The sequence below is a fragment of the Colletotrichum fructicola genome, assembly GCF_000319635.2.
Source record: "Colletotrichum fructicola Nara gc5 chromosome Unknown KSG_Nara_v1_contig04, whole genome shotgun sequence".
NCBI lineage: Eukaryota > Fungi > Ascomycota > Sordariomycetes > Glomerellales > Glomerellaceae > Colletotrichum > Colletotrichum fructicola.
In genome coordinates this window covers 3,056,959-3,075,540 of record NW_027094054.1, presented here as the reverse complement: position 1 = coordinate 3,075,540, position 18,582 = coordinate 3,056,959, and the positions used below count along the sequence as shown (strand labels likewise).

The window sequence follows — 18,582 nt, the reverse complement described above, 5'->3', positions numbered from 1 at the left end:
CCGAGCCAGGCCGACGCCCTCACGGGACGGTGGGAAATGACTGGCTCGACAGGATTAGAAGTCTCCCCTGGCTGCGCATCGTATTAGTGTAACTTGACGCAAGGAATAGGAGCCGCAAATAGCCTGCCGCGGATGCTATAGTTTACGCGGCTTTTCACTCTTGGACGCGCTCTCGCCAGATCGTGACCTAGGCTGGTATCGGGGTTTGAGGGTAAAAAGGAACTTCGGTAGAACCACCTCAAAGTGGGTTTAGAAAGACTTCGTAGCGAAGGTGAGCGAGCGACGAGGCGCTAAAGTTGATGCGAGAGCCTATGATGGATCAACCTGGAGCGTTCGTGACTAGGGATGAGGGCCACATGGCTAGGCATCTGATGCTGGGTGTTGGCGACTGACAAGATACCGCCAGCTATACCGCCGTACCTGGGCGAGCAGATTGAAGTGCGGTGGCAGTGGCCGATTGCTAGCCTTGAAAGCGATTCTTGGTCAGTTTCACAACATGACGACTGTCAGACCGAGAAAGCGACATCCTCCTATTTGACAAAGAGGCATTGATTAACATTCAGCCCGTAAGTGCTGTTCTAGTCTTTATTGATTCTTCGCCAAACCTCTTGCTCCGCTGCGGCCAGTGAACCGCCAGCAGCAGCAGCCCACTTCTTTGCCGTGTCCCAGACACCTTCGTCCGACTGGGCAAGGGAACCTCTCTCCGCCGCCGATGCTACCGCGGCATTGTGAGCAGCTCGCTGGTGGCTGGAGAATTCAGACGCACCAACGTTTTGCTGGTATCCTGGCGGGTGTTCAAGGCTAGAAGCAGGATCGACTCCTAGCGGGATGGGTCGCGGACCAGTCATCTGAGGTCCATTAGCAGCGGTGGTAGACGTGGAAGACCCTCGCTGGGCAGACATGGTCGGAGGAGGAATGGCCATCTGAGGAGGGTAAGGAACGGTGGCCTGAGTTGCGGGCGTCGGGGCTGGAGGTTGGTAGGCCTCGCCCGCCTTCGGAGGCGGAGGCAGGGTCGACTTGTTGGCTGCCACGGGGACAGGAACTGCACCTGGCTGGGGCGGCGGCGGATGGTTGACATCATCCGTGGTGGTAGTTGGAGTTGGCCGCGGGATGGGATATGCTTGCGCCGACGCTGTCTGAACAGGGAGAGATGGGGCGGCACCAGGCTGTGCCGGCGGGTATGGCTGCTGGCGGGTGGTTGATGGGGTTGCGCCGACTTGACCTTGGGATAGTCCAGCAGCGTTATTGGAGATGCCGTTGGCGTTGTCGGCGCTGGCGTTGTTGGCCTGTGCCGCCTCGGTCTGCAGAGTCGGTCCCGAAGCCTTGGAGGCGTTGATTGGGCTTTCGCTGTGGATTTGGATGGGAGGCATAGCTGGTGATGGTTGACCTCTTGGCCAAGGTGTGAGAGGAACGAAGCTGTGGGGTTGGTCTTGGGCGTGAGTGCGGGTGTGGGAGGTACTACAGCGTGAAGACACAGAATGGCGCGTGAGAGTGTCAAGGAGGGTTTAAGTTGCTGGCTTCAGCGAGATCACGACCGTCCTTGCACAATGTGTCTCTGAAATCGGCTCGGAGTCATGAAGCAGACGTGGCACGCTGTGTGGTTTCCTCTGTGGCAGGCGAAACCTTACGTGACGACGTCATTGCTCTGGCGGTTGGGGCGTTGTCACCTGACCCAACCGGCCACCCTCTTCCCCCAACTGCCGCCGGTGAAGGCAGCAGCAGACCTGAGCTGCAAGGCACCCGGGCAGCACCTGCGGCTTGCTTCGTACCTTACCTCGGTGGCACGCAAGCTCCTGGAGTCCTGGGCGGTATCTGCCTCGGGGTCGGGGCCGTGACCTGTTCCTGCCTCGGGAAGGTTGGCTTGTTGTCATGTCCGGAGAAGGAAGTTGCTTCGGGGAGCATGGGGCGCTGAACGACGGCAACGACGATGGCAGACAACAACCAACAACAAAAGAGATAGCGGCATAAACAGAGGCCCGCAGACTTCAGGCGCTAGAGTACCAGAAAGGCAGCTGCTGATTGTCACCTTGACAAGGTCATCATGCCCAAGACGGGATATGGAAATGTTGGATGTGAGGTGTCTCTATCTTCCTCAAAATCACTCACCTCAACAGACCGGCCTGGTGCACTTGCACGCTGGCAAACTTGGAGGTGGACGGAGCTCCCACCGAGAGTTCCCGGGACATGCTGGCCACGAGGTTTCTCGTTTGCACTTTGATTCGGCGGGAGCTGTTGTGTCAAGTTCATCCACTCGGTCGCTGCTCAATGCAAACAAGCAACAGTCAACTTAAGCTGCAAAGCATGCAGCGGGCAGGCCAGATACGCATCCAAGGCCGAACCAGGTGGCCAGAAGTGAAGCTCATGACCAATGGTTTGCTGCCCAACTGAAGCCGCAAGACGGCCTTCTCCCGGGAGGTGCTTGGACCGCGTTGAGTCGCCAAAAACTAAGCTTCTTTCCCTACCCAACTGAGGTAGGGAAGGAGCGGAATCGTGTCATTCTCGTCTTGATCTCAACTGTGTCCAGCTGTGCACGCCATGCAGCGACACCACAAGGATCACTCGCTGGTTGTCGTGAAGCCGTAGCCATTCGAGTCGCCGCCACTGTGAATTTCGCGAGCCGTGCCAAGAGCTCCGCTTCTGCCGTAGAGTTGACTGAATGTGGAGGCACGCAATGCAATGTGTTGATGCCTCATTCCTGTGGGTTTGACAAAGATCTGTGCGGAAGACTGGCGGGTATTGTCTGAGGAAGAGCAGCCGTACTGCGTATACTCATGGTAGATTCGGAGACTCAAAAGCCTTCCTCGGTCCCGACTGGTTCGTCTGATGATTATGTAAGTCATCCAGGGCTGGCGGACCAGGGGAAACATTCATCCGAGACAGAGATACGCTATACCCAGTTTGATCTAGCTCCCTAAGCACAGGCCAGCGGGCTGGCTCTCCAGAGCACGATGGTTGGTAGCTGCGGCAGGCTGAGAGTCGCGAATCCCTGAGGCTGGCGATTTGGAACTGTTCCCCCAATTGGAGTTCATGTCAGCAGCGTCAACTCCCTATCTGGCTCCAGACGTTAGGGGAAACATCAAAAGATGGTAGGGAAAGTCAGTGAGAGGGTTCTCCTTCGGGAGGGTGAGTAGCCTCGATCCGTCTGTTCGAAGCATTGAAGCTGACCGCAACGCGCAGGCCTGGAGAGAACCGACAATGGCATGAAGCAGACAAGCTGGCCAGATGTCACGCCCATCAACCAGAAGAACTATTACACGTACGTCCATTCCTGAACCACGATTCCAGCGCCAGGCGCATCGATGCTGATACATACTTGAACGGCAGGGATTATATGAAGCGCGATGATCAGATTCTTGCTCTGCGACTCCAGGGCGATGCCACTCGCGATAGAATCGTGCAGGCAGCGAAGGATAGAGACCGCGCTCTTGCTCAAAGCGGTCGCGCTGAGGTACCCCTCGTCATTCCCGAGCTTCAACCTGAGGAGGCGCCCGGCGATGCTGCCGTAGGCTTGGATCCCTCTAAGGTCATCGTCATCCATCCCGGCAGCCAGAACCTCCGCATTGGTTTCGCCAGCGATGCTCTTCCCAAATCGATCCCGATGACACTTGCGACCAAGTTTCCTCAAACCGAGGCTGAGATGCACGAGGCGCTTCCCCGACGACAGTTCGAAGCGAAGACACAAGACCAACAATACGGGGAAGAGTGGTCCAAGAAGTACGCGAAGATGAGCAACGATCTCAAACTCGACATGCGCGCAAACAAGCGCAAGGTCTTGCCAAACTCAAAGGAATTGGTGTTGAATTACAATCGCCGTACCGAGCCTGAAATTATCCAAACACATAACGACCCCTTGCAAATCGACTGGACCGATGTCAACGACCTGGAAGACCCCAAGTCTTCTGCCTCCTGCTTCATCGGAAATCAGGCGCAGAGAGTGCCAGACGACTCTCAGCCGAAGTTCAAGCTGTGGTGGCCATTACAACACGGAGTTCTCAACGAAGACGACTACACTAACGCGGAACATCTGTTCGACGATTTCGAGACTCTGCTAGACAAGGCTATCAGACAGGAACTTGGACTCACCAAGAACAGCACGTGGAGACAGTACAGCTGCGTCTTTGTTATACCTGACCTCTACGACAAGAAGTATGTCGAGCAGGTGCTCAGGTCTTGCATGACCTGGTTCGAGTTCAACCGCATCTGCTTCATCCAGGAGAGTATGGCCGCTACCTTTGGCGCCGGATATACACAGGCCTGTGTCGTCGACGTTGGAGCCCAAAAGACCTCAATTACGTGTGTCGAAGACGGTCTTTGCGTGGAAGACTCCCGCATCAACATGAAATACGGCGGTTGGGACGTAACGGAGACATTCGTCAAGATGCTTCTGTACGACAACTTCCCTTACCAGGATATCAACTTGCGAAGAAGATATGACTTCCAGTTGGCCGAAGAGCTCAAGATTAAGCACTGCACCATGTCGCAAGCAGACATCTCGGTTCAACTATACCAGTTCCACTTGCGAGCCCCGAATCAGCCCACGCACAAATACCAATTCAAGACATACGACGAAGTCATTCTCGCCCCCATGGGCTTCTACGACCCATCCATCTTCGACAACAGCACGAAGCTGAGGAGCAGGCGCAAGCTCATTGACAGGTCCTACAACGCTTATGACGTTGATATTCCGGATGACCCAACATCTGCGGCACAATTTGCGATCCTCGCTCATGTCAAGCCATCGTTGAACGCAGCGCCAACGAACGGCTTCACTCAGTCCCAACCCGATGTTTCCACGCCTGTCAAGGAGAAGCTGCAGCCGTTCGACTTCCTCAAGCGCGACAATGGCATTAACGGCACGCCGTCAGGCTCTAATGCCCCGTCGCCCGCCCCGGAAGGAATCAGCACCCCTGTATCAGCACCGTTCATTTTCGGAGCCAACAAAGAGGGTGCCAACGGAGGTAGTCCTGCTCCGCCTGTACGAAATGGCGGTACCCCAGGACCGAATGGTACTGTGGCGCCGCAACCACCGGCCGGCATGTTTGTTGATTCAGCGGCGCGCAGCGCGAAGGCGCAGGCCGTTGAACGCGATGCTGTTCTGCCACATGCGCCGCTTGACATTGCCATTCTTACGAGCATTAACAATGCCGCAAAGGGTGACGACAAGAAGCTGCGAGACTACCTTGGCAGTATCATGGTCATCGGCGGAGGTTCCAAAACGCCACAGTTCACCGTAGTCCTGGAGGAAAAGCTCAAGGCACGAAGGCCTGACCTTTTCGACCGCATCCTCGTCAGCAGGAGTGCCAGAGACATGGATGAGCAGGTTGTCACTTGGAAGGGGGCCAGTGTCTTTGCCAAGCTCCCCGCCAACGATTCTTGGGTCACTCCGTTCGAGTTTGAGCGACTTGGAGCTCGTGTGCTACATCACAAGGTGCTCTGGGCTTGGTAGATGGGTTAAGGACGGATGCGCCGTGATAAAAGGAACGGTTTGGAACAGCAACGGAGTCAGGGATCCAGCAGGTTTAGTCAATTACTGGCATTTTCGGAGGCAAGGTGTCGAAGATTGCCTGCACCGTAGGCGTTGGGCGTAGTAATGAATTATAAGGGAGCCACAGCTTGGGGTAAGTTCTGTGGCAAATCAGATACAATGCCCGGCTATCGCAAGCAACGGGTCAGACGTCAAAACACAAAAGTCCGTTGTCGCACTATACCATCAGTCAGCATGCTAGCGATGTCTAAGTGCCGTAGCCGCTGTCGGCGATTCAGGACTCCGAGCTCCAGCGGGTGTCCGGTCGAGTGCGTAATAAGATGGGTACGGTGAGAGTTCCATGTGCGGGCTTATGTAAGGCGGCTCGCCCGGGAAGCAGGGACCTTAGGTGTAAGATGCTCACCTGTCCCGCACCCGCAAGCGCAGCTACCCACCCACCTTAACTCTCTCTCCCTTGTGAACAACAACAAACAAAAACAACCTTCTCCCCAACCCTTTCCTCGCCATCTCGCACCGCCCACCGCGAGATGTAAGCTTCGGACCGGACGGTGGTCTGCGGCAAAAAGGAGAACACCCTCAATTGCTCAGCACAACACCACTTTCAGCGACTTTCACCATGGCCGTCTTGTCCCGTTACCTGCCCTTCTCCGAGGCGACTACTACACTGCAAGCAGTGACGTACCTACTCGGAATCTCTCTCTTCTCCATTTCCTTTCTCGTTTTCCTCAACAGCAGCATATCGTTTGTCATTACCGACTTAATTGGCGTCAAGGACGGCGTGGGCGACATCGTCGGTACCCTCGGCTTCGTCGATGAGCTCGTCGCACTCGTCGCATGTCCGGTTTGGGGCCTCGTCTCGGATCGGCTCGGTGTAAGATGGGTGGCTGTAATCGGGTATGCCATCATCGGCGCGGCCTTGATGCTGTTCGTTCAGGCGCGCAACATCTATCCGCAGCTGCTTCTGGCGCGCATCTTCTTCGCTCTCGGCGCGACTGCCGCGTAAGTAGCTTCAACCGAGGTCAAAGGTTGGAAAGGTGGACTGACGGAGCTTTTCAGGGCGACTATGGTTACAGCGATTTTGCCGTCTCTGACAGATGATAACGACAAGTCTGGCGGCTCCGCGAATGTCGCGAAGCCGGTCAACAACCCCCGACACAGCATCGCCATGTCCCTCGAGTCCGACATGACCATCACCCCAGCGCGGTACCGCATCGGAGGAAACGGACAAGCCGCGACAGGGAACGATTTGGATGAGGCGAAGGCTGGCAAACCGTCGGCTCTCGCAGGCTACGTCGGACTGTTCACGGGATGCGGCGCGCTGGTTGCGCTCTCCCTGTTCCTGCCGCTTCCCGCTCGTTTCGGCGAAGTTGACGGCGTAACCCCGGGCAAGGCTGTCGAAGAGAGCTTTTATGTCGTGGGAATTGTCGCATTCGTGGTGGCAATCTTTGTCTTCTTTGGGCTGAGAAACCTAAAGGGCGAGGAAGGCAAGGGTTGGAACGTCTTGTTGGGACTCAAAGCGAACACGAGCTCTGAGGATGATTCCAACGAAGATGGATCAGACCACCCGCACCGGCCGGTATGTCAACTTGCTCCAAATTTGGGACCACACCTAACAACCAACAGAAGGTTCTGCCTTACTTCCGTCTCCTCCGAGACTCTATTACCCTGGGCTTCACCGATTCCCAAATTGCCCTCGGGTATTTGGGTGGCTTCGTAGCCCGCGCCTCGACAGTTGCAATTTCCCTTTTCCTTCCTCTGTACATTAACACCTTCTTCATCGGCAACGGCTTTTGCCATGGATCTCCGAATGATCCAAACCCCGAACTGAAGAAGGAGTGCAGAGCGGCCTATCTCCTGGCATCTATCCTATCAGGCGTGGCGCAGCTACTTGGTCTTTTCGCGGCCCCTGTTTTCGGCTACCTTAACAGAAGGCGTGGCCGCTTCAATGTCCCCATCATCATCGCTACCACTTTCGGAATCGTCGGTTACATCGCCTTCCCTCAGCTACCCAGCCCGGAATACAAGGACGTCGACGGTCGAGGTGGCAGCCCTGTTGTCTTCCTTATTGTAATACTCATCGGCGTTAGCCAGATTGGAGCGATCGTCTGCAGTCTGGGCTCCCTCGGCCGCGGCGTGCTGACCGCTGATATTCCCAAGTCTCAGCAGATTGACACAGTTGAGGACTCCGCGGAAGCTATGGAAACGCCCACAGAAGCTGCGCCACTACTGCAACACAATGCCAGCGTGGACGCCGTGTCGCGAGTGCGACTCAAGGGCTCCATCGCCGGTATGTACTCCTGGTTCGGCGGGGCTGCAATCTTGCTTCTCACCAAGCTGGGCGGCTTCATGTTCGATGCCGTATCCAACGGTGCGCCGTTCTACATGATGGCGTCCTTCAACGCCATCCTTCTCCTTGCTAGCTTGGGCATTGATGCTGCTCGTCTTTACAGAGACAGACAGTAATGATACATATCAACAAACACGGGAACATACTTAACTTACACCGATCTTGATTATCTTTAGCGCAGAACTACCTATTGCGGTCCTACTCTTGAATCTTCTCTTACATGTGACAGTCTGCCTACTCACCTTTTTCAGCTTACAGTCTTGTAACGTTCAGCCCGCCCACAACTATGAAACAAAACTTGTCTCCAAAGCATCCTAGGAATCCCCAGCTCAGATACTTAGTCGAGGGGCATGCGTGGACGCGGTAACAATAACGGCTCAGCATCTTCGGGGATGTCCTCTAGGGGTGTAGAAGTCAGGTTGTATCGAGCTCGACGGGGTCTACGAGCCGATCGCCGCAGCTTCCGGTAAGACCATCGCTCCCATCGCTTGAAGAATCTGTCTTTACGCACCACGCACCACTGGTCAAGAAACCAGTCATTCACCAGCTTCGGATCCAAGCTCGTGCGTCGCTGAGAGGGAAGCGCCTCGACGCCCTGGAGATCAACGTTCAAATCACTCGGGGCATCATCCTCCCAGGCTTCTTCCAATGTCTCGTTCCAGGGGCCAACAGGCTGCGTTTCAGTAGAGTTAGCAGCGGTGCTCTCGCTGGTGTAGTTTACCTCGTGGAATTCGAGCATCTGACGTCCTGACTGGCCACATGCGTGACAGACCGACTGGCTGCTGCGCTTGAACAGGCGCTTGAAGCGAGTGCGGAAGCCGTCTTGCTTCCGGGCAGCTCTGCTGTCGATGCAGTAGGGGCACTTGGTAGGGACTGTTTGCAGAACAGACGGGTGTCCGGCAGGAGGTTGTTTTCGGAGAGGCATTCTGCTGGTGATCTCGACAGGTGACTTGACTGATTTTCTCGACTGGAGTCGCTTGGTAATTTGGAATGTGAAGCAGGAATCTGGAGATGATCTTATACAATTTCACTTGATTCGGTTTTCTATGGGAAAGGGGCTGGCTGACCTCTCGTGGGCCTAATTAAAGGATGAGGACAATCCCATTGCAGAGACTCCGAGTGTGTTTCGCAATCTTTGAGATGGATCACACATTGTCCTAGCCCTTTGTTCCGCTAAACAAATGCTCGCTTTGTGCCTTGATGGCCAGTTGAAAAAGAGGTCGGGTTTTGGGACCTCGGGGCCTTGGGTCGCTTGGTTGCTGAGTATTGTTCAGGCGGTCTTGTTGCCAACGCCTAAAGCTTCGGCATGTGTTGTTGGTCTAGGCCAGATGAAAGTTTTCTTGACGGCGGCCATGAACAGAAGTTTTGTTTGCTGGTTTCGTGCTCTCCATTGTCGATGAAAAGATGAGATCACAACCTGGTTCTGACAGAAGCCAGGAAATTATGACGATGTTGCGCTTCCTCTCGAGAGCTTTCCCATTGGCGTACACGCAAGGTGCCCAAAATTTGAGACCGGCTACATTACCTGTGTACTTGACTACTCCCATTGAAGACGCTGAAAAAGTAGAGAGATAAGGTAGCGATGATAGATGACGATGGTAGAAGTAATAATAATAGCGGCGACGACGGCGGTACAGTAAGCAGTGTGTAAGGTAAAGTAAACAGTATATAAGATAATCACAGGAAAAGTAGTCGCTGGAGCGCAGGAAAGATAGGCGGCAGACTTCAGAAGGCACGGATCATACGCAGAAGGAGTCGGGTTTCTTTGTTAATGTAATCTCGGTTTGTTCAGCAACCAAATACATTTGAATGCACTGGCTGAACAGCACGTTTTCACCAACGAATGCACAACCAGATAAAACAGACATCTTCCGCGCGAGAATGCCGATCAATTCCAGACATAGCTCTCAAGAGAATTCTGATCGACTCCAAAGATTCCCCTCCCGAGAATCCGGATCAATTCCAGACATCCTCAGTGACGATGTCTGATGCTGGGGATACGAAGCAGAGCGCGTCTGTAAACGCCGGGGCCTTCAAAAGGGCACTTATCCTCACGACAGTCTGGATCACAACAAACAGATATTTCCGCCGATACATCTGTAAATCGCCACAAAGCCTGGTTTCAAAGTTTGGTCTCTACATCAAGGTGAAGCCCTACGCGAGTCTGGGCGAGGCGCACGCTCTGAAGTTCATACACCGACAAACCTCGATCCCGGTTCCCCGAGTCTCTTGCACGTTTATTTACCGGGGGAAAACCTACATCGTGATGACAAGGATCGACGGAAACATGGCTTGCATGGGCTGGGTACAGCGATCGGAGGCGTCCAAAAAGCAGATTCTCGACCAGTTGAAGGATATCGTCTGCCAGTTGCGCGGTATCCCATCGCCATCTGGAGGAGCGGGAGTCTCTAATGTCGATGGAGGGCCTATATGGGACTGCCGGTTGCCGTCAAAGGAATTTTGGGGGCCGTTTGCTGCAGCAAAGGACTTCCACAGAGAACTCGTTCAACCTCTATCCCTGGAAGCTGACGGTGGAGGCCACTTTGCAGATGTAAATGAGTTGTTGGACTTCTACCGTCATTGGGATGACAGCTTGGTGTTTACTCACGAAGACCTCAGCAGCCTGAATGTGTTGGTCCGGGATGATGATGTGGTGGGCGTCATCGACTGGGAGACCGCGGGATGGCTGCCCTCATATTGGGAATATTCTTCTGCGTGGCATGTGAACCCTCAAAATCAGTTTTGGCAGCAGGATGTCGACAAGTTTGTGGAGCCTATGCCACATGAGCTCAGAATGGATCAGATTCGTCGCAAATACTTTGGCGACTTTTGAGCTGATGCTCAGGTTGATGGTTTTATCCAGGTCAACACCATGGAGACGCGCTGGGAAGACCTACCAAATCGAATTCACCTGGTAGCGACATGACGGCATAGCATCGACGGGGCGAGGCGACGACAAACGACAGCTAACTCGTTATCGCCGGTGTTATTCGACTAGTTGAGATGGTCCATTTCCGTGTCTCCCAGAGGTACAACACCGGTAACCGGCTCTCCGTCCTTGGACCCAACATTGCCATATCGGATTTGGAGCTCTCTCAACGTTTTTGACAAGTCCCCTCCATCCAATAGATCAGCCTTGGGCGGGAGATCAAAGTACTTTGAATCGCGGAATATGGTTGATATGTAACCAAAGATTTCAGGCCCCCTTGCCCGATGTTTGAAGACCACTCCCATTACCCCCGCCGCGAGGAGAACAACACCCGACGACAAGCAAACGGCTGCCCACACATCTGATATTTGGACCACAACCACAAGCTCCCTCAACTCAGCTGGGACAGTCTCGTTCGACCGGGAGACCACGTTAGCCGAATCTTTCCTTTGAGCAGACCCTCTTCCTGCGATTTCGAAAGACAGTTGGCTCACGGCCAAGAACGTATTGAGAAGCTGAGCTAGACGGATCTCCAGTGTCTCGGCGGTGTAGGACTTCATAAACGCCCTCTCGTCGGATTGCATGTCCCTGAGAGTTGGGTCCTTCAGGTAGTACAGCGAAAAGTCCGCCTGGTAGTTGACCGAGCCCCCGACTACGAGCGGTAGTCTCTGCGACAGGAGGTTGAACACCTTGGGGAATGACAGGTGCGTAATGCCTTCTGGCGCATGCCGTCGCTGCGACGGTCTTTGGCTGATCACCCTGCAGCTTGGCTTCGTGTTGTCGGCGGCAGCCAGTCTGCAGGCAACCCGGGATTCGACGTATTTCTGGGTGACGCCGAAGGTGGCCTTGACGTGATTGTGTTCACGCAGTTGTTTGTCGGTGATGGCACTCACGGCGTATGCCTCGAACAGGAGAGTCGTAGGGCCGACGTCGATGCCCGTCTCGTTCCTGAACAGAATGGGTCGCTCGCGCTCGGCGGAACGGTCGTCCGACTCAAGTTCCCGGGTTGTCGTTCTATTCTTGAGCAGCCAAATGGGATCTACAAATCGGTCGAGAGCCAAGCTCCAGGTCGTCGCATCCCCGTTGGTGAAGTTGTATCCATGCCAGGTGCCGTTTGGCATCCGGAAGATCTTGTCCTTAAGATCCTCCGCAGACGAGGCCGCTGTATCCATCATTGAATGGTCCAAATGTGCAAAGAAGCCCTCAGGTGCCTGATCACCAGTGAGAACAGTTGCATTGTGGCAGCGGAGGTCAAGATAGCTGGACTCCACGTTAAAGGTCGTGTTGCCAATATCAAGATTGCTGATTGGAATACCAGCCAAAGAAGAATACTCAATTTCGCTAGAATTACTGGGCAGGTCTCTCCATTCGTTCTCAGTGTGATTCAAGAACGGTATCCTAACGTTACCCCACAGGTCCATGGTGTCGAATTTCGTAGCTTCCGGCGTAGTGACGAGAGTCGCATACAGAGACGTCAAAGAGCGCATACCTGGAGTAGGGCCGAATGATCCTGTTGAAAAGAGCTCCTGCCATTTGACAAGCCTACTCCTGGCATCATCGTTGAAGTAGGTGATAGTTATATCCTTGACTCGCGGCTCGTTTCGTCGGGATTCCATCCTCAGCAGACCTTGAGTCCCAAGAGGGGAGAACGCCCACGTGGTAAGCAATAAGATGCTTAGTAGATTGAATGAGCCGAAGCTGAATAGGGTCATGACAGTTGAGCCAACTGTTTGACTACCGTTCAACTGCTCGAGAAGCCCCACGGTGGCTCCTCGCTCTAGCTTCCAACGCACGATCTCGGACATCAGTTTGCCTGTAATGCCCGCAAACAGGATTGGGAAGGTACTCGCAAGCTACAGTTTCAAATCTTTATCACGATGCTCATCCTGTGTGCAGGAAGAGGCCCCATGTGAAGGTTCGACTTACGTATCGAATAGCGTCTTCCCGTAACTTCTCGAGGCTGTCCCCGCTTGGAGATCCGTTTAGACGCCACAGCACAACTACAAACACTGTGAATGCAAGCGGGAGAGCGATCGAAGCGCCGTCTTTTAGAACACTGGAAAACTTGACATGGCTCGATCGCCGCACTTGGTGGGCGGGTTCTTCTTCATCATCGGTGATGCGTACGTAGGTCTTGGACTTTAAGTGACTTCCGATGTCGTTCCTGTGGTTTTTTATGTTGTCGCTACTGACTTGGTAGCTGAGACAATTGAGTCTGTCAGTCATGACGTTTTTCTTCTCCTCTGTGACAGTCGATTATCGTCGGACTTGCCTTGATGATACATGCACACGAGACTCTACGTTCATGTTGTGACTTGCAGCCAACTAGCGTTGTGTCAGGGGAGATGAATGCTGCTGAAGCTGCTGGAATGATTTGACTCATGCAAGGAGACTGTACGAAATTCTTGCGACATCAATGCCCAAATATATTTATTCAAGCTATTCTGGATATTGCCAGGCGACCAATGCAGGGTCTCACGGATATGAGCTGTCGCCAAGTCCAGCCTGCTTGATGTTGCAGCAGCCTGATGCGCAGGACCAACGCCCATTGGTAAGCGCGATACGAACAGATAACGGTTTCCAATGGTCCAAAGCGAGTTTACTCATTTGGAAGTCTTGTGTCTAATAAAATGTATATTTTTATTCTACTGTCTTACCTGGCTCCAGGCCCGCTTACGACGCACAGCAGCCATGACTGTGTATGCACGTTGCCGGCGGCTTGAATCTGTATCAACTCCTGAGCACAGCCTGATACGTGCGTCTGTTTAACCTACTCTAGGATCTATTGTCCTGATACGCCCCGTATTCGTAGACTTGGTCCCGCCATTGCGGTTACCTCTGGGGCGGATGCCGCAGATGTGGGATCATTGCTACCGGCCGCCGCGGCGGTGGTGGGGCCGGAAGAGTTCGATGCGGACGATGCGTCGCAGTAGCGGAAGCCTGGATGGGAGGCGCAGGCAATCGTATCATTAATGTTCCTCGACGTTTACTTTTTGCTCGTTTTGGCGTGAGCGAAATTACGTTCGCGGTTGGAAGTTCAAAATCGTGAGAGCCGGGAACGGTCCAACAACCTTCGACACTGTCGGGGCTTCTCCTCGTTGATGGTCCCGCGACATACCAATCGAATTTCAAAAACATTTCATAGCCCACTCAGTCAGGGGTTTCACGGTAGGGGCAAACTGTAGTTCGTCCGGTGCTCCGTCTAGTGAGCTGAGCTGTGTATAAGTTCTTTACAGCTGCCGCTCTAGCTTAGTTCTCCCACCGCCAATCAATGACCCAACGAGGCAGAGCTAACATGTCAGACCTCTCTGCCGTAATTCATGATAAGCACACACAAATCTCTATCTATGTGTTTGCTGAGTGATGCGGGCTATGATGAGCATTACTTATTCCACTCTCCGAATATGCCCCTAGAATACACCGGGACCAGAGAAGAGAGACGGCAACAATGCAAATCAACGCATGTAAAGGGAATTGGAGAGATCCAAGAATCTAGCCGAAGTCACATCATGACGGCGACCTCGACTCCTGAGCCACCATGTACAAGGAAACAAGATCCTAGTGAGCACGTATTGGTCTTGCGTTCAGAAGGACGACTTGAACCGTAAACACTGGGGTTCTTATAGGCACCTGGCATCATTTTGACTCAGGTTCAGCGTCTTGATTGCATGCACACTCTCACAGCATGCCCACACCCGAAGATTGGACTTGAAGCCATCATGGACGAGGTGTCGCTGATGACGAGCCGCACAAGACCCGTGACCCAAAGTCGAGCTGATGCCTCGTATAAATCGTCCTCCGCTATCCTTTTGACCTCAACCTAGGCAATTCCGACCTCTGGGACCATCTGACACTACCAAGCGCGAGAACAATCTTGGATACCGCCTTCAGGACCCGCGCTCGTATCGTGAAGCGCGATGTCTACCTCACGCCTTCACTTAACTTTCATCGGTGCCGTCCAAGTATACAAGTGGGCATCAGTTAAGGATGCCAAGGGAATGAACGCGTGAGGTGAGGTCTTCGTCGGAGATTCACATGCTGTAGAAGCTCGCGCTGACAGGAAATCTCAGCCTGAACCAAGCGCTTCTCGCTTTCGAGGGTTCAAACTTCCACGAGAGCCCAAGTAAGCCTAGCGGATTTGGCAGAGTACGGGAATTCATCTCTTCAGAGGACCTCTTTATCCACTGATTGTGCTCTTACTGAAGCTACTTAAGTGTCAGTACCTATCGCAGGCGGCTTACTTTATCCCCTAGAATGATATGGCATCCTTCAGCTCAACTATACACAGACGCCTGCTCATATCGACCTCCAGGAGCAAGTTGTAAGCGTAATCCGATGATCAGACTCCCACGGCCGGTATGTTTTAGACCCTAGGCATTCTACTTTGACGAGTGCTTATCCAACCATTGGTATCCTGCCTTGGCGTCTTCCGAGTATACCTTGGGTAGTTGCTTAGAAGTCATGTCATGGAAATGCTGTGAAAGATCATAACACCTACAACGCACCCCAACAGCCTTGGAGGGCTTGGAAACTAGACAATCGAATGCTCACGACCAAGCTTGATCGTGCTCTGTGGTCTTGCATGAGAGCATCCGCGGGTTACCTTGTTATATCAACAACTTGATGAGCACTTAGACGATGCAAGTCCTCATGAAGCAGCGTTGGTAAAGCATCCGTTAACAATACAGGACCCCGTTACGTCGTGGCTGATACCACATGACGCGTACACCTTAACCATTGCAGCAGACCGGGCCGGAAAAGCAGTGAAAATCATGCAAAGAGACCATTTTTGACTTTTTGAACGATACCGTTCCTTGAGTACCTAGATGAGAAAAAAGCCTTTCATTCATTGTGCAACGACCAGAAATTCAGCCGGCCCAGTCCTCGGAAGCCATGTGACGCAAAACCATCCTTCTTCAATTTTCCCCGAAAACTGGCCCTTCCCTTCCGTACCCATCGTTGTTGGCTAGAGCGGAAACATGTGTCGAGGCACATTTCTTGCCTGTATGTTGGCAGATCTTAGGTGGCATAACTTATTTGCCGCCGAGGCTGGGGAAAGCAGACTCGTCCTTGGTGTTGATGGCAGCAGAGCCGCCGCGGGGGGCACCGCCACGGGGAGCACCGCCGCGGGGAGCACCACGGGGGGCACCACCACGCTGGCCGCCGCGCTCGCCACGGTCACCGCCACGGGCACCACCGCGGGCACCACCGCGAGGACCGCCACGGCCGCCACGGGGGCGCTCAGGCTCGACGTAGCGCTGGTCAATATCCAGGAGCTGCTTGGTCTTGCGCTCACGCTCACGCTTGGTCTTGCCTCCGGTGCCGATCATGAAGTTGTCCTCCTCGTCGCGGGAGACCTCCTTGACGTTGGCCCACTCCTTCTTGAGCTTGGAGCCCTCGTTGGCCTTGCGGACCTCGAGGCCAGAGTCAAGAGCGAGCTTCTTCTCGGCCTGCTGGGCGAGGTAGTCGGCGTAGGAGATGTTCTTGTCCTCGGGCTCCTCGGGCTCAGCGGGGGCGGCAGCCTCGGCCTCGGCATCCTTCGCCTCGGCCTGAGCGATGGCCTCGCCGGCCTGCTCATCCTTGCGCTCGGCATCACCCTCGGTGGCACCCCAGGACTGGGCAGCCTGCTTGTCGGAACCGCCGCTGTGGTGGGTTAGCTTTGAAGCTGGCATGACGGGACGGGGAGGAATTACGTGGCCTGGCCCTTGGTGTGTCGGTCGTCGCGCTCACGGGGGAAACGGCCGCCGCGACCTGTTTGATGTTAGTGAATGGACCGAGTCTCGGCCGCCGTGCGCGAATTGCTCGCGGCAGGCGACGACGGGGCGAGTACGAACCTCCACGGACGCGGGCACCGTAGCCGCCACGGGAGCCGCCTCTAGCAGACTCCTCGGTGGTCTTACCACGGTTGCGGTCGCTGCCGGCACCACGGTCACGGAAAGCTGTCGGCAGAGTTGGGTCAGCGAACCGAGCCACAAAGCGGGGTCGAGGTTGCGTCTCCTCGGGAGGAAAGACGGCAATGGAGGTCAAACGTACCGGCCTCGTTGCCAGAGGCGTTGTTGCGGCGAGCACCGGTGTTAGCGGCGGCGCGCGAGGGGGCCTCAGGCTCGGCGTTGCGCTTGGTAGAGCGCATGGTGGACTTATCGACCGTCTTCACGGGCGCCTGAGGGGTGTCATCCTCGGCATCGTTGCCTGTCGTGGGGGGTTAGGGCATGTCCAGACAGCGAGGGATCATTCGTCGGAGGGATCGCAATCGAGGGTATTCATACCGAGGAGCTCGAACAGGTTCTGGGAAGCATTGTCAGTATGGGATTCCACGATGGACGACGAGGTGGTGAAAAATTGTGGCAGACGACGACAACAACAGGATTCCGGAAATTGACGGTAACAACGACGACGCACACAATGGCGAGGTCAAAATGACGACGAACAGAGGATTTGAAAAAGGTCGGGAGGGACAGAACCAGAGGGCGAGCTTACCTTGCTTGCGACCGACATCTTGTCGCCTGGATTGTGGTGAACAATAGCGACCTAGTCTAGGATGTGATTTGGGGTAAAGAGGCAGGTTAGAACACCATGACCTAGCGACTGGTGATGATGCTCGATAGGGAATATGGGACCAATTGGTGCCGGTGATGTGACGATGGGGAGAGAGGTGAAGAAACTGCGCGCAACGGGGCACCGTGGGCACTGGCTGGGGTTTCCGGGAGGAAGTTGGGACAAATCACAGCGCTGCGAACCGACCAAGCACGGAGCAAATTAGGTCATGTAGCCAGGGCACGCAGGGCAAGAAGGCGGCCCGGGGACCAATGGCAGCCCGGCACCGCCCGCTGGACGCAGGACAGGGCACACAACACGCACCACTTTGACACGCAGATGAGGGGCACCTGGCCCCCAGACCTCGCACTGTGCCGACTGCCCTGTTGCCCTGTACCCGTCCGTGTGCCAGCCGCTACAACCACCGCCCGCTGCCAGTCTTTTTGGTGTGTGAGATCATCGCCTGGCTGCTCTCGCTTAGGATTTACCTCCATTTTTGTGTGCTATTTTCCGGCCATTTTTTAGGGTTCTAGACGCGCCCTCCCTCCTGCCTCCCTTCCCGTCCCTTCCCTTCGTACCAAGCCTAGCTACCTAGGTACCGGTTCCCCTCACCTTGGCCTATTTTTCCGAATGCCGGTGAACTCTACCTTCAATTTGGTCGGAGTCGGAGCCCAGCTCCCTTCCTCGGTCAATCTGCTCTCCCGATCCCGGAATCTCATCAAAGGTCCCGTGCCACTCGCTTCAACCGAGGGGTCGTTTTCACAACCAACAGAACCGACTTCGCTCCTACCCCTCGCATTCGAATCCAGGTTGCGAAAAGGAGGGGCGGCATGCTCGGCTTGTTTCCAATGGCCCCTCCCCGCCGCCGCTGAAGGAGGAGCTCCATCCGGAAACCAAACCGAGCACACACAACGCCAAACTCTCATCCGCGAATGTCGGTCGTCCCGGGCCCTGGTCATCGCCCGCAATGCTTGCTACCTGCTGCCTGCTGCCTACTGCTCAGGGCTGCCACTCGCAATCGCCAACGCCCCGTTTGCATCGGTCCTGGCGGGCAAGGAAGCTCGGTGCTTCTGTCTGCGGAGCTCTTGAAACCACACACGCTGATTGAGCATGCCGCTTTTCGGATGCAAGATGCAGGCTAAGCCTCGTTGGCTACCCGACGGCGGCCAGTGTCATCTGAGCGCGAGGCTCCACAGGGCTACAAAGCTGGGGAAAACTCAATCCGCAACTGGCGCTGCGTTCGACAAGGTACTTACACGCATCTCGCAGATGACACCCGTTGGGTCC

The 18,582-nt window shown here is 54.8% G+C and overlaps 7 protein-coding genes across 7 annotated transcripts; 3 read left to right on the top strand and 4 right to left on the bottom strand.

Annotated features, from left to right (window-relative positions):
• Positions 1–578: 578 nt before the first annotated feature.
• On the bottom strand, positions 579–1,370 carry CGGC5_v007660 (uncharacterized protein; the record flags this gene model as incomplete). Its single annotated transcript, XM_032025012.1, has 1 exon — positions 579–1,370. One exon carries the CDS (start codon positions 1,368–1,370, stop codon positions 579–581), a length of 792 nt encoding a protein of 263 aa, XP_031878383.1.
• A 1,713-nt stretch (positions 1,371–3,083) lies between these two features.
• Positions 3,084–5,446, top strand: CGGC5_v007659 (putative actin-related protein 8; the record flags this gene model as incomplete). The annotated part of the gene is made up of 3 exons (XM_032025013.1): positions 3,084–3,123; positions 3,178–3,256; positions 3,325–5,446. The coding sequence occupies 3 exons, from the start codon at positions 3,084–3,086 to the stop codon at positions 5,444–5,446; spliced, it is 2,241 nt and encodes a 746-aa protein (XP_031878386.1).
• A 655-nt stretch (positions 5,447–6,101) lies between these two features.
• On the top strand, positions 6,102–7,948 carry CGGC5_v007658 (uncharacterized protein; the record flags this gene model as incomplete). Its single annotated transcript, XM_032025014.1, has 3 exons — positions 6,102–6,484; positions 6,542–7,061; positions 7,109–7,948. 3 exons carry the CDS (start codon positions 6,102–6,104, stop codon positions 7,946–7,948), a joined length of 1,743 nt encoding a protein of 580 aa, XP_031878389.1.
• A 221-nt stretch (positions 7,949–8,169) lies between these two features.
• On the bottom strand, positions 8,170–8,757 carry CGGC5_v007657 (uncharacterized protein; the record flags this gene model as incomplete). The annotated part of the gene is made up of 1 exon (XM_032025015.1): positions 8,170–8,757. The coding sequence occupies one exon, from the start codon at positions 8,755–8,757 to the stop codon at positions 8,170–8,172; it is 588 nt and encodes a 195-aa protein (XP_031878361.1).
• A 1,056-nt stretch (positions 8,758–9,813) lies between these two features.
• On the top strand, positions 9,814–10,665 carry CGGC5_v007656 (uncharacterized protein; the record flags this gene model as incomplete). The annotated part of the gene is made up of 1 exon (XM_032025016.2): positions 9,814–10,665. One exon carries the CDS (start codon positions 9,814–9,816, stop codon positions 10,663–10,665), a length of 852 nt encoding a protein of 283 aa, XP_031878362.2.
• A 161-nt stretch (positions 10,666–10,826) lies between these two features.
• CGGC5_v007655 (uncharacterized protein) lies at positions 10,827–12,377 on the bottom strand (the record flags this gene model as incomplete). Its single annotated transcript, XM_032025017.2, has 1 exon — positions 10,827–12,377. One exon carries the CDS (start codon positions 12,375–12,377, stop codon positions 10,827–10,829), a length of 1,551 nt encoding a protein of 516 aa, XP_031878359.2.
• A 3,417-nt stretch (positions 12,378–15,794) lies between these two features.
• RGGB (RGG repeats nuclear RNA binding protein B) lies at positions 15,795–17,256 on the bottom strand (the record flags this gene model as incomplete). The annotated part of the gene is made up of 6 exons (XM_032025018.1): positions 15,795–16,404; positions 16,455–16,512; positions 16,596–16,700; positions 16,795–16,950; positions 17,028–17,046; positions 17,239–17,256. 6 exons carry the CDS (start codon positions 17,254–17,256, stop codon positions 15,795–15,797), a joined length of 966 nt encoding a protein of 321 aa, XP_031878360.1.
• Positions 17,257–18,582: the final 1,326 nt, after the last annotated feature.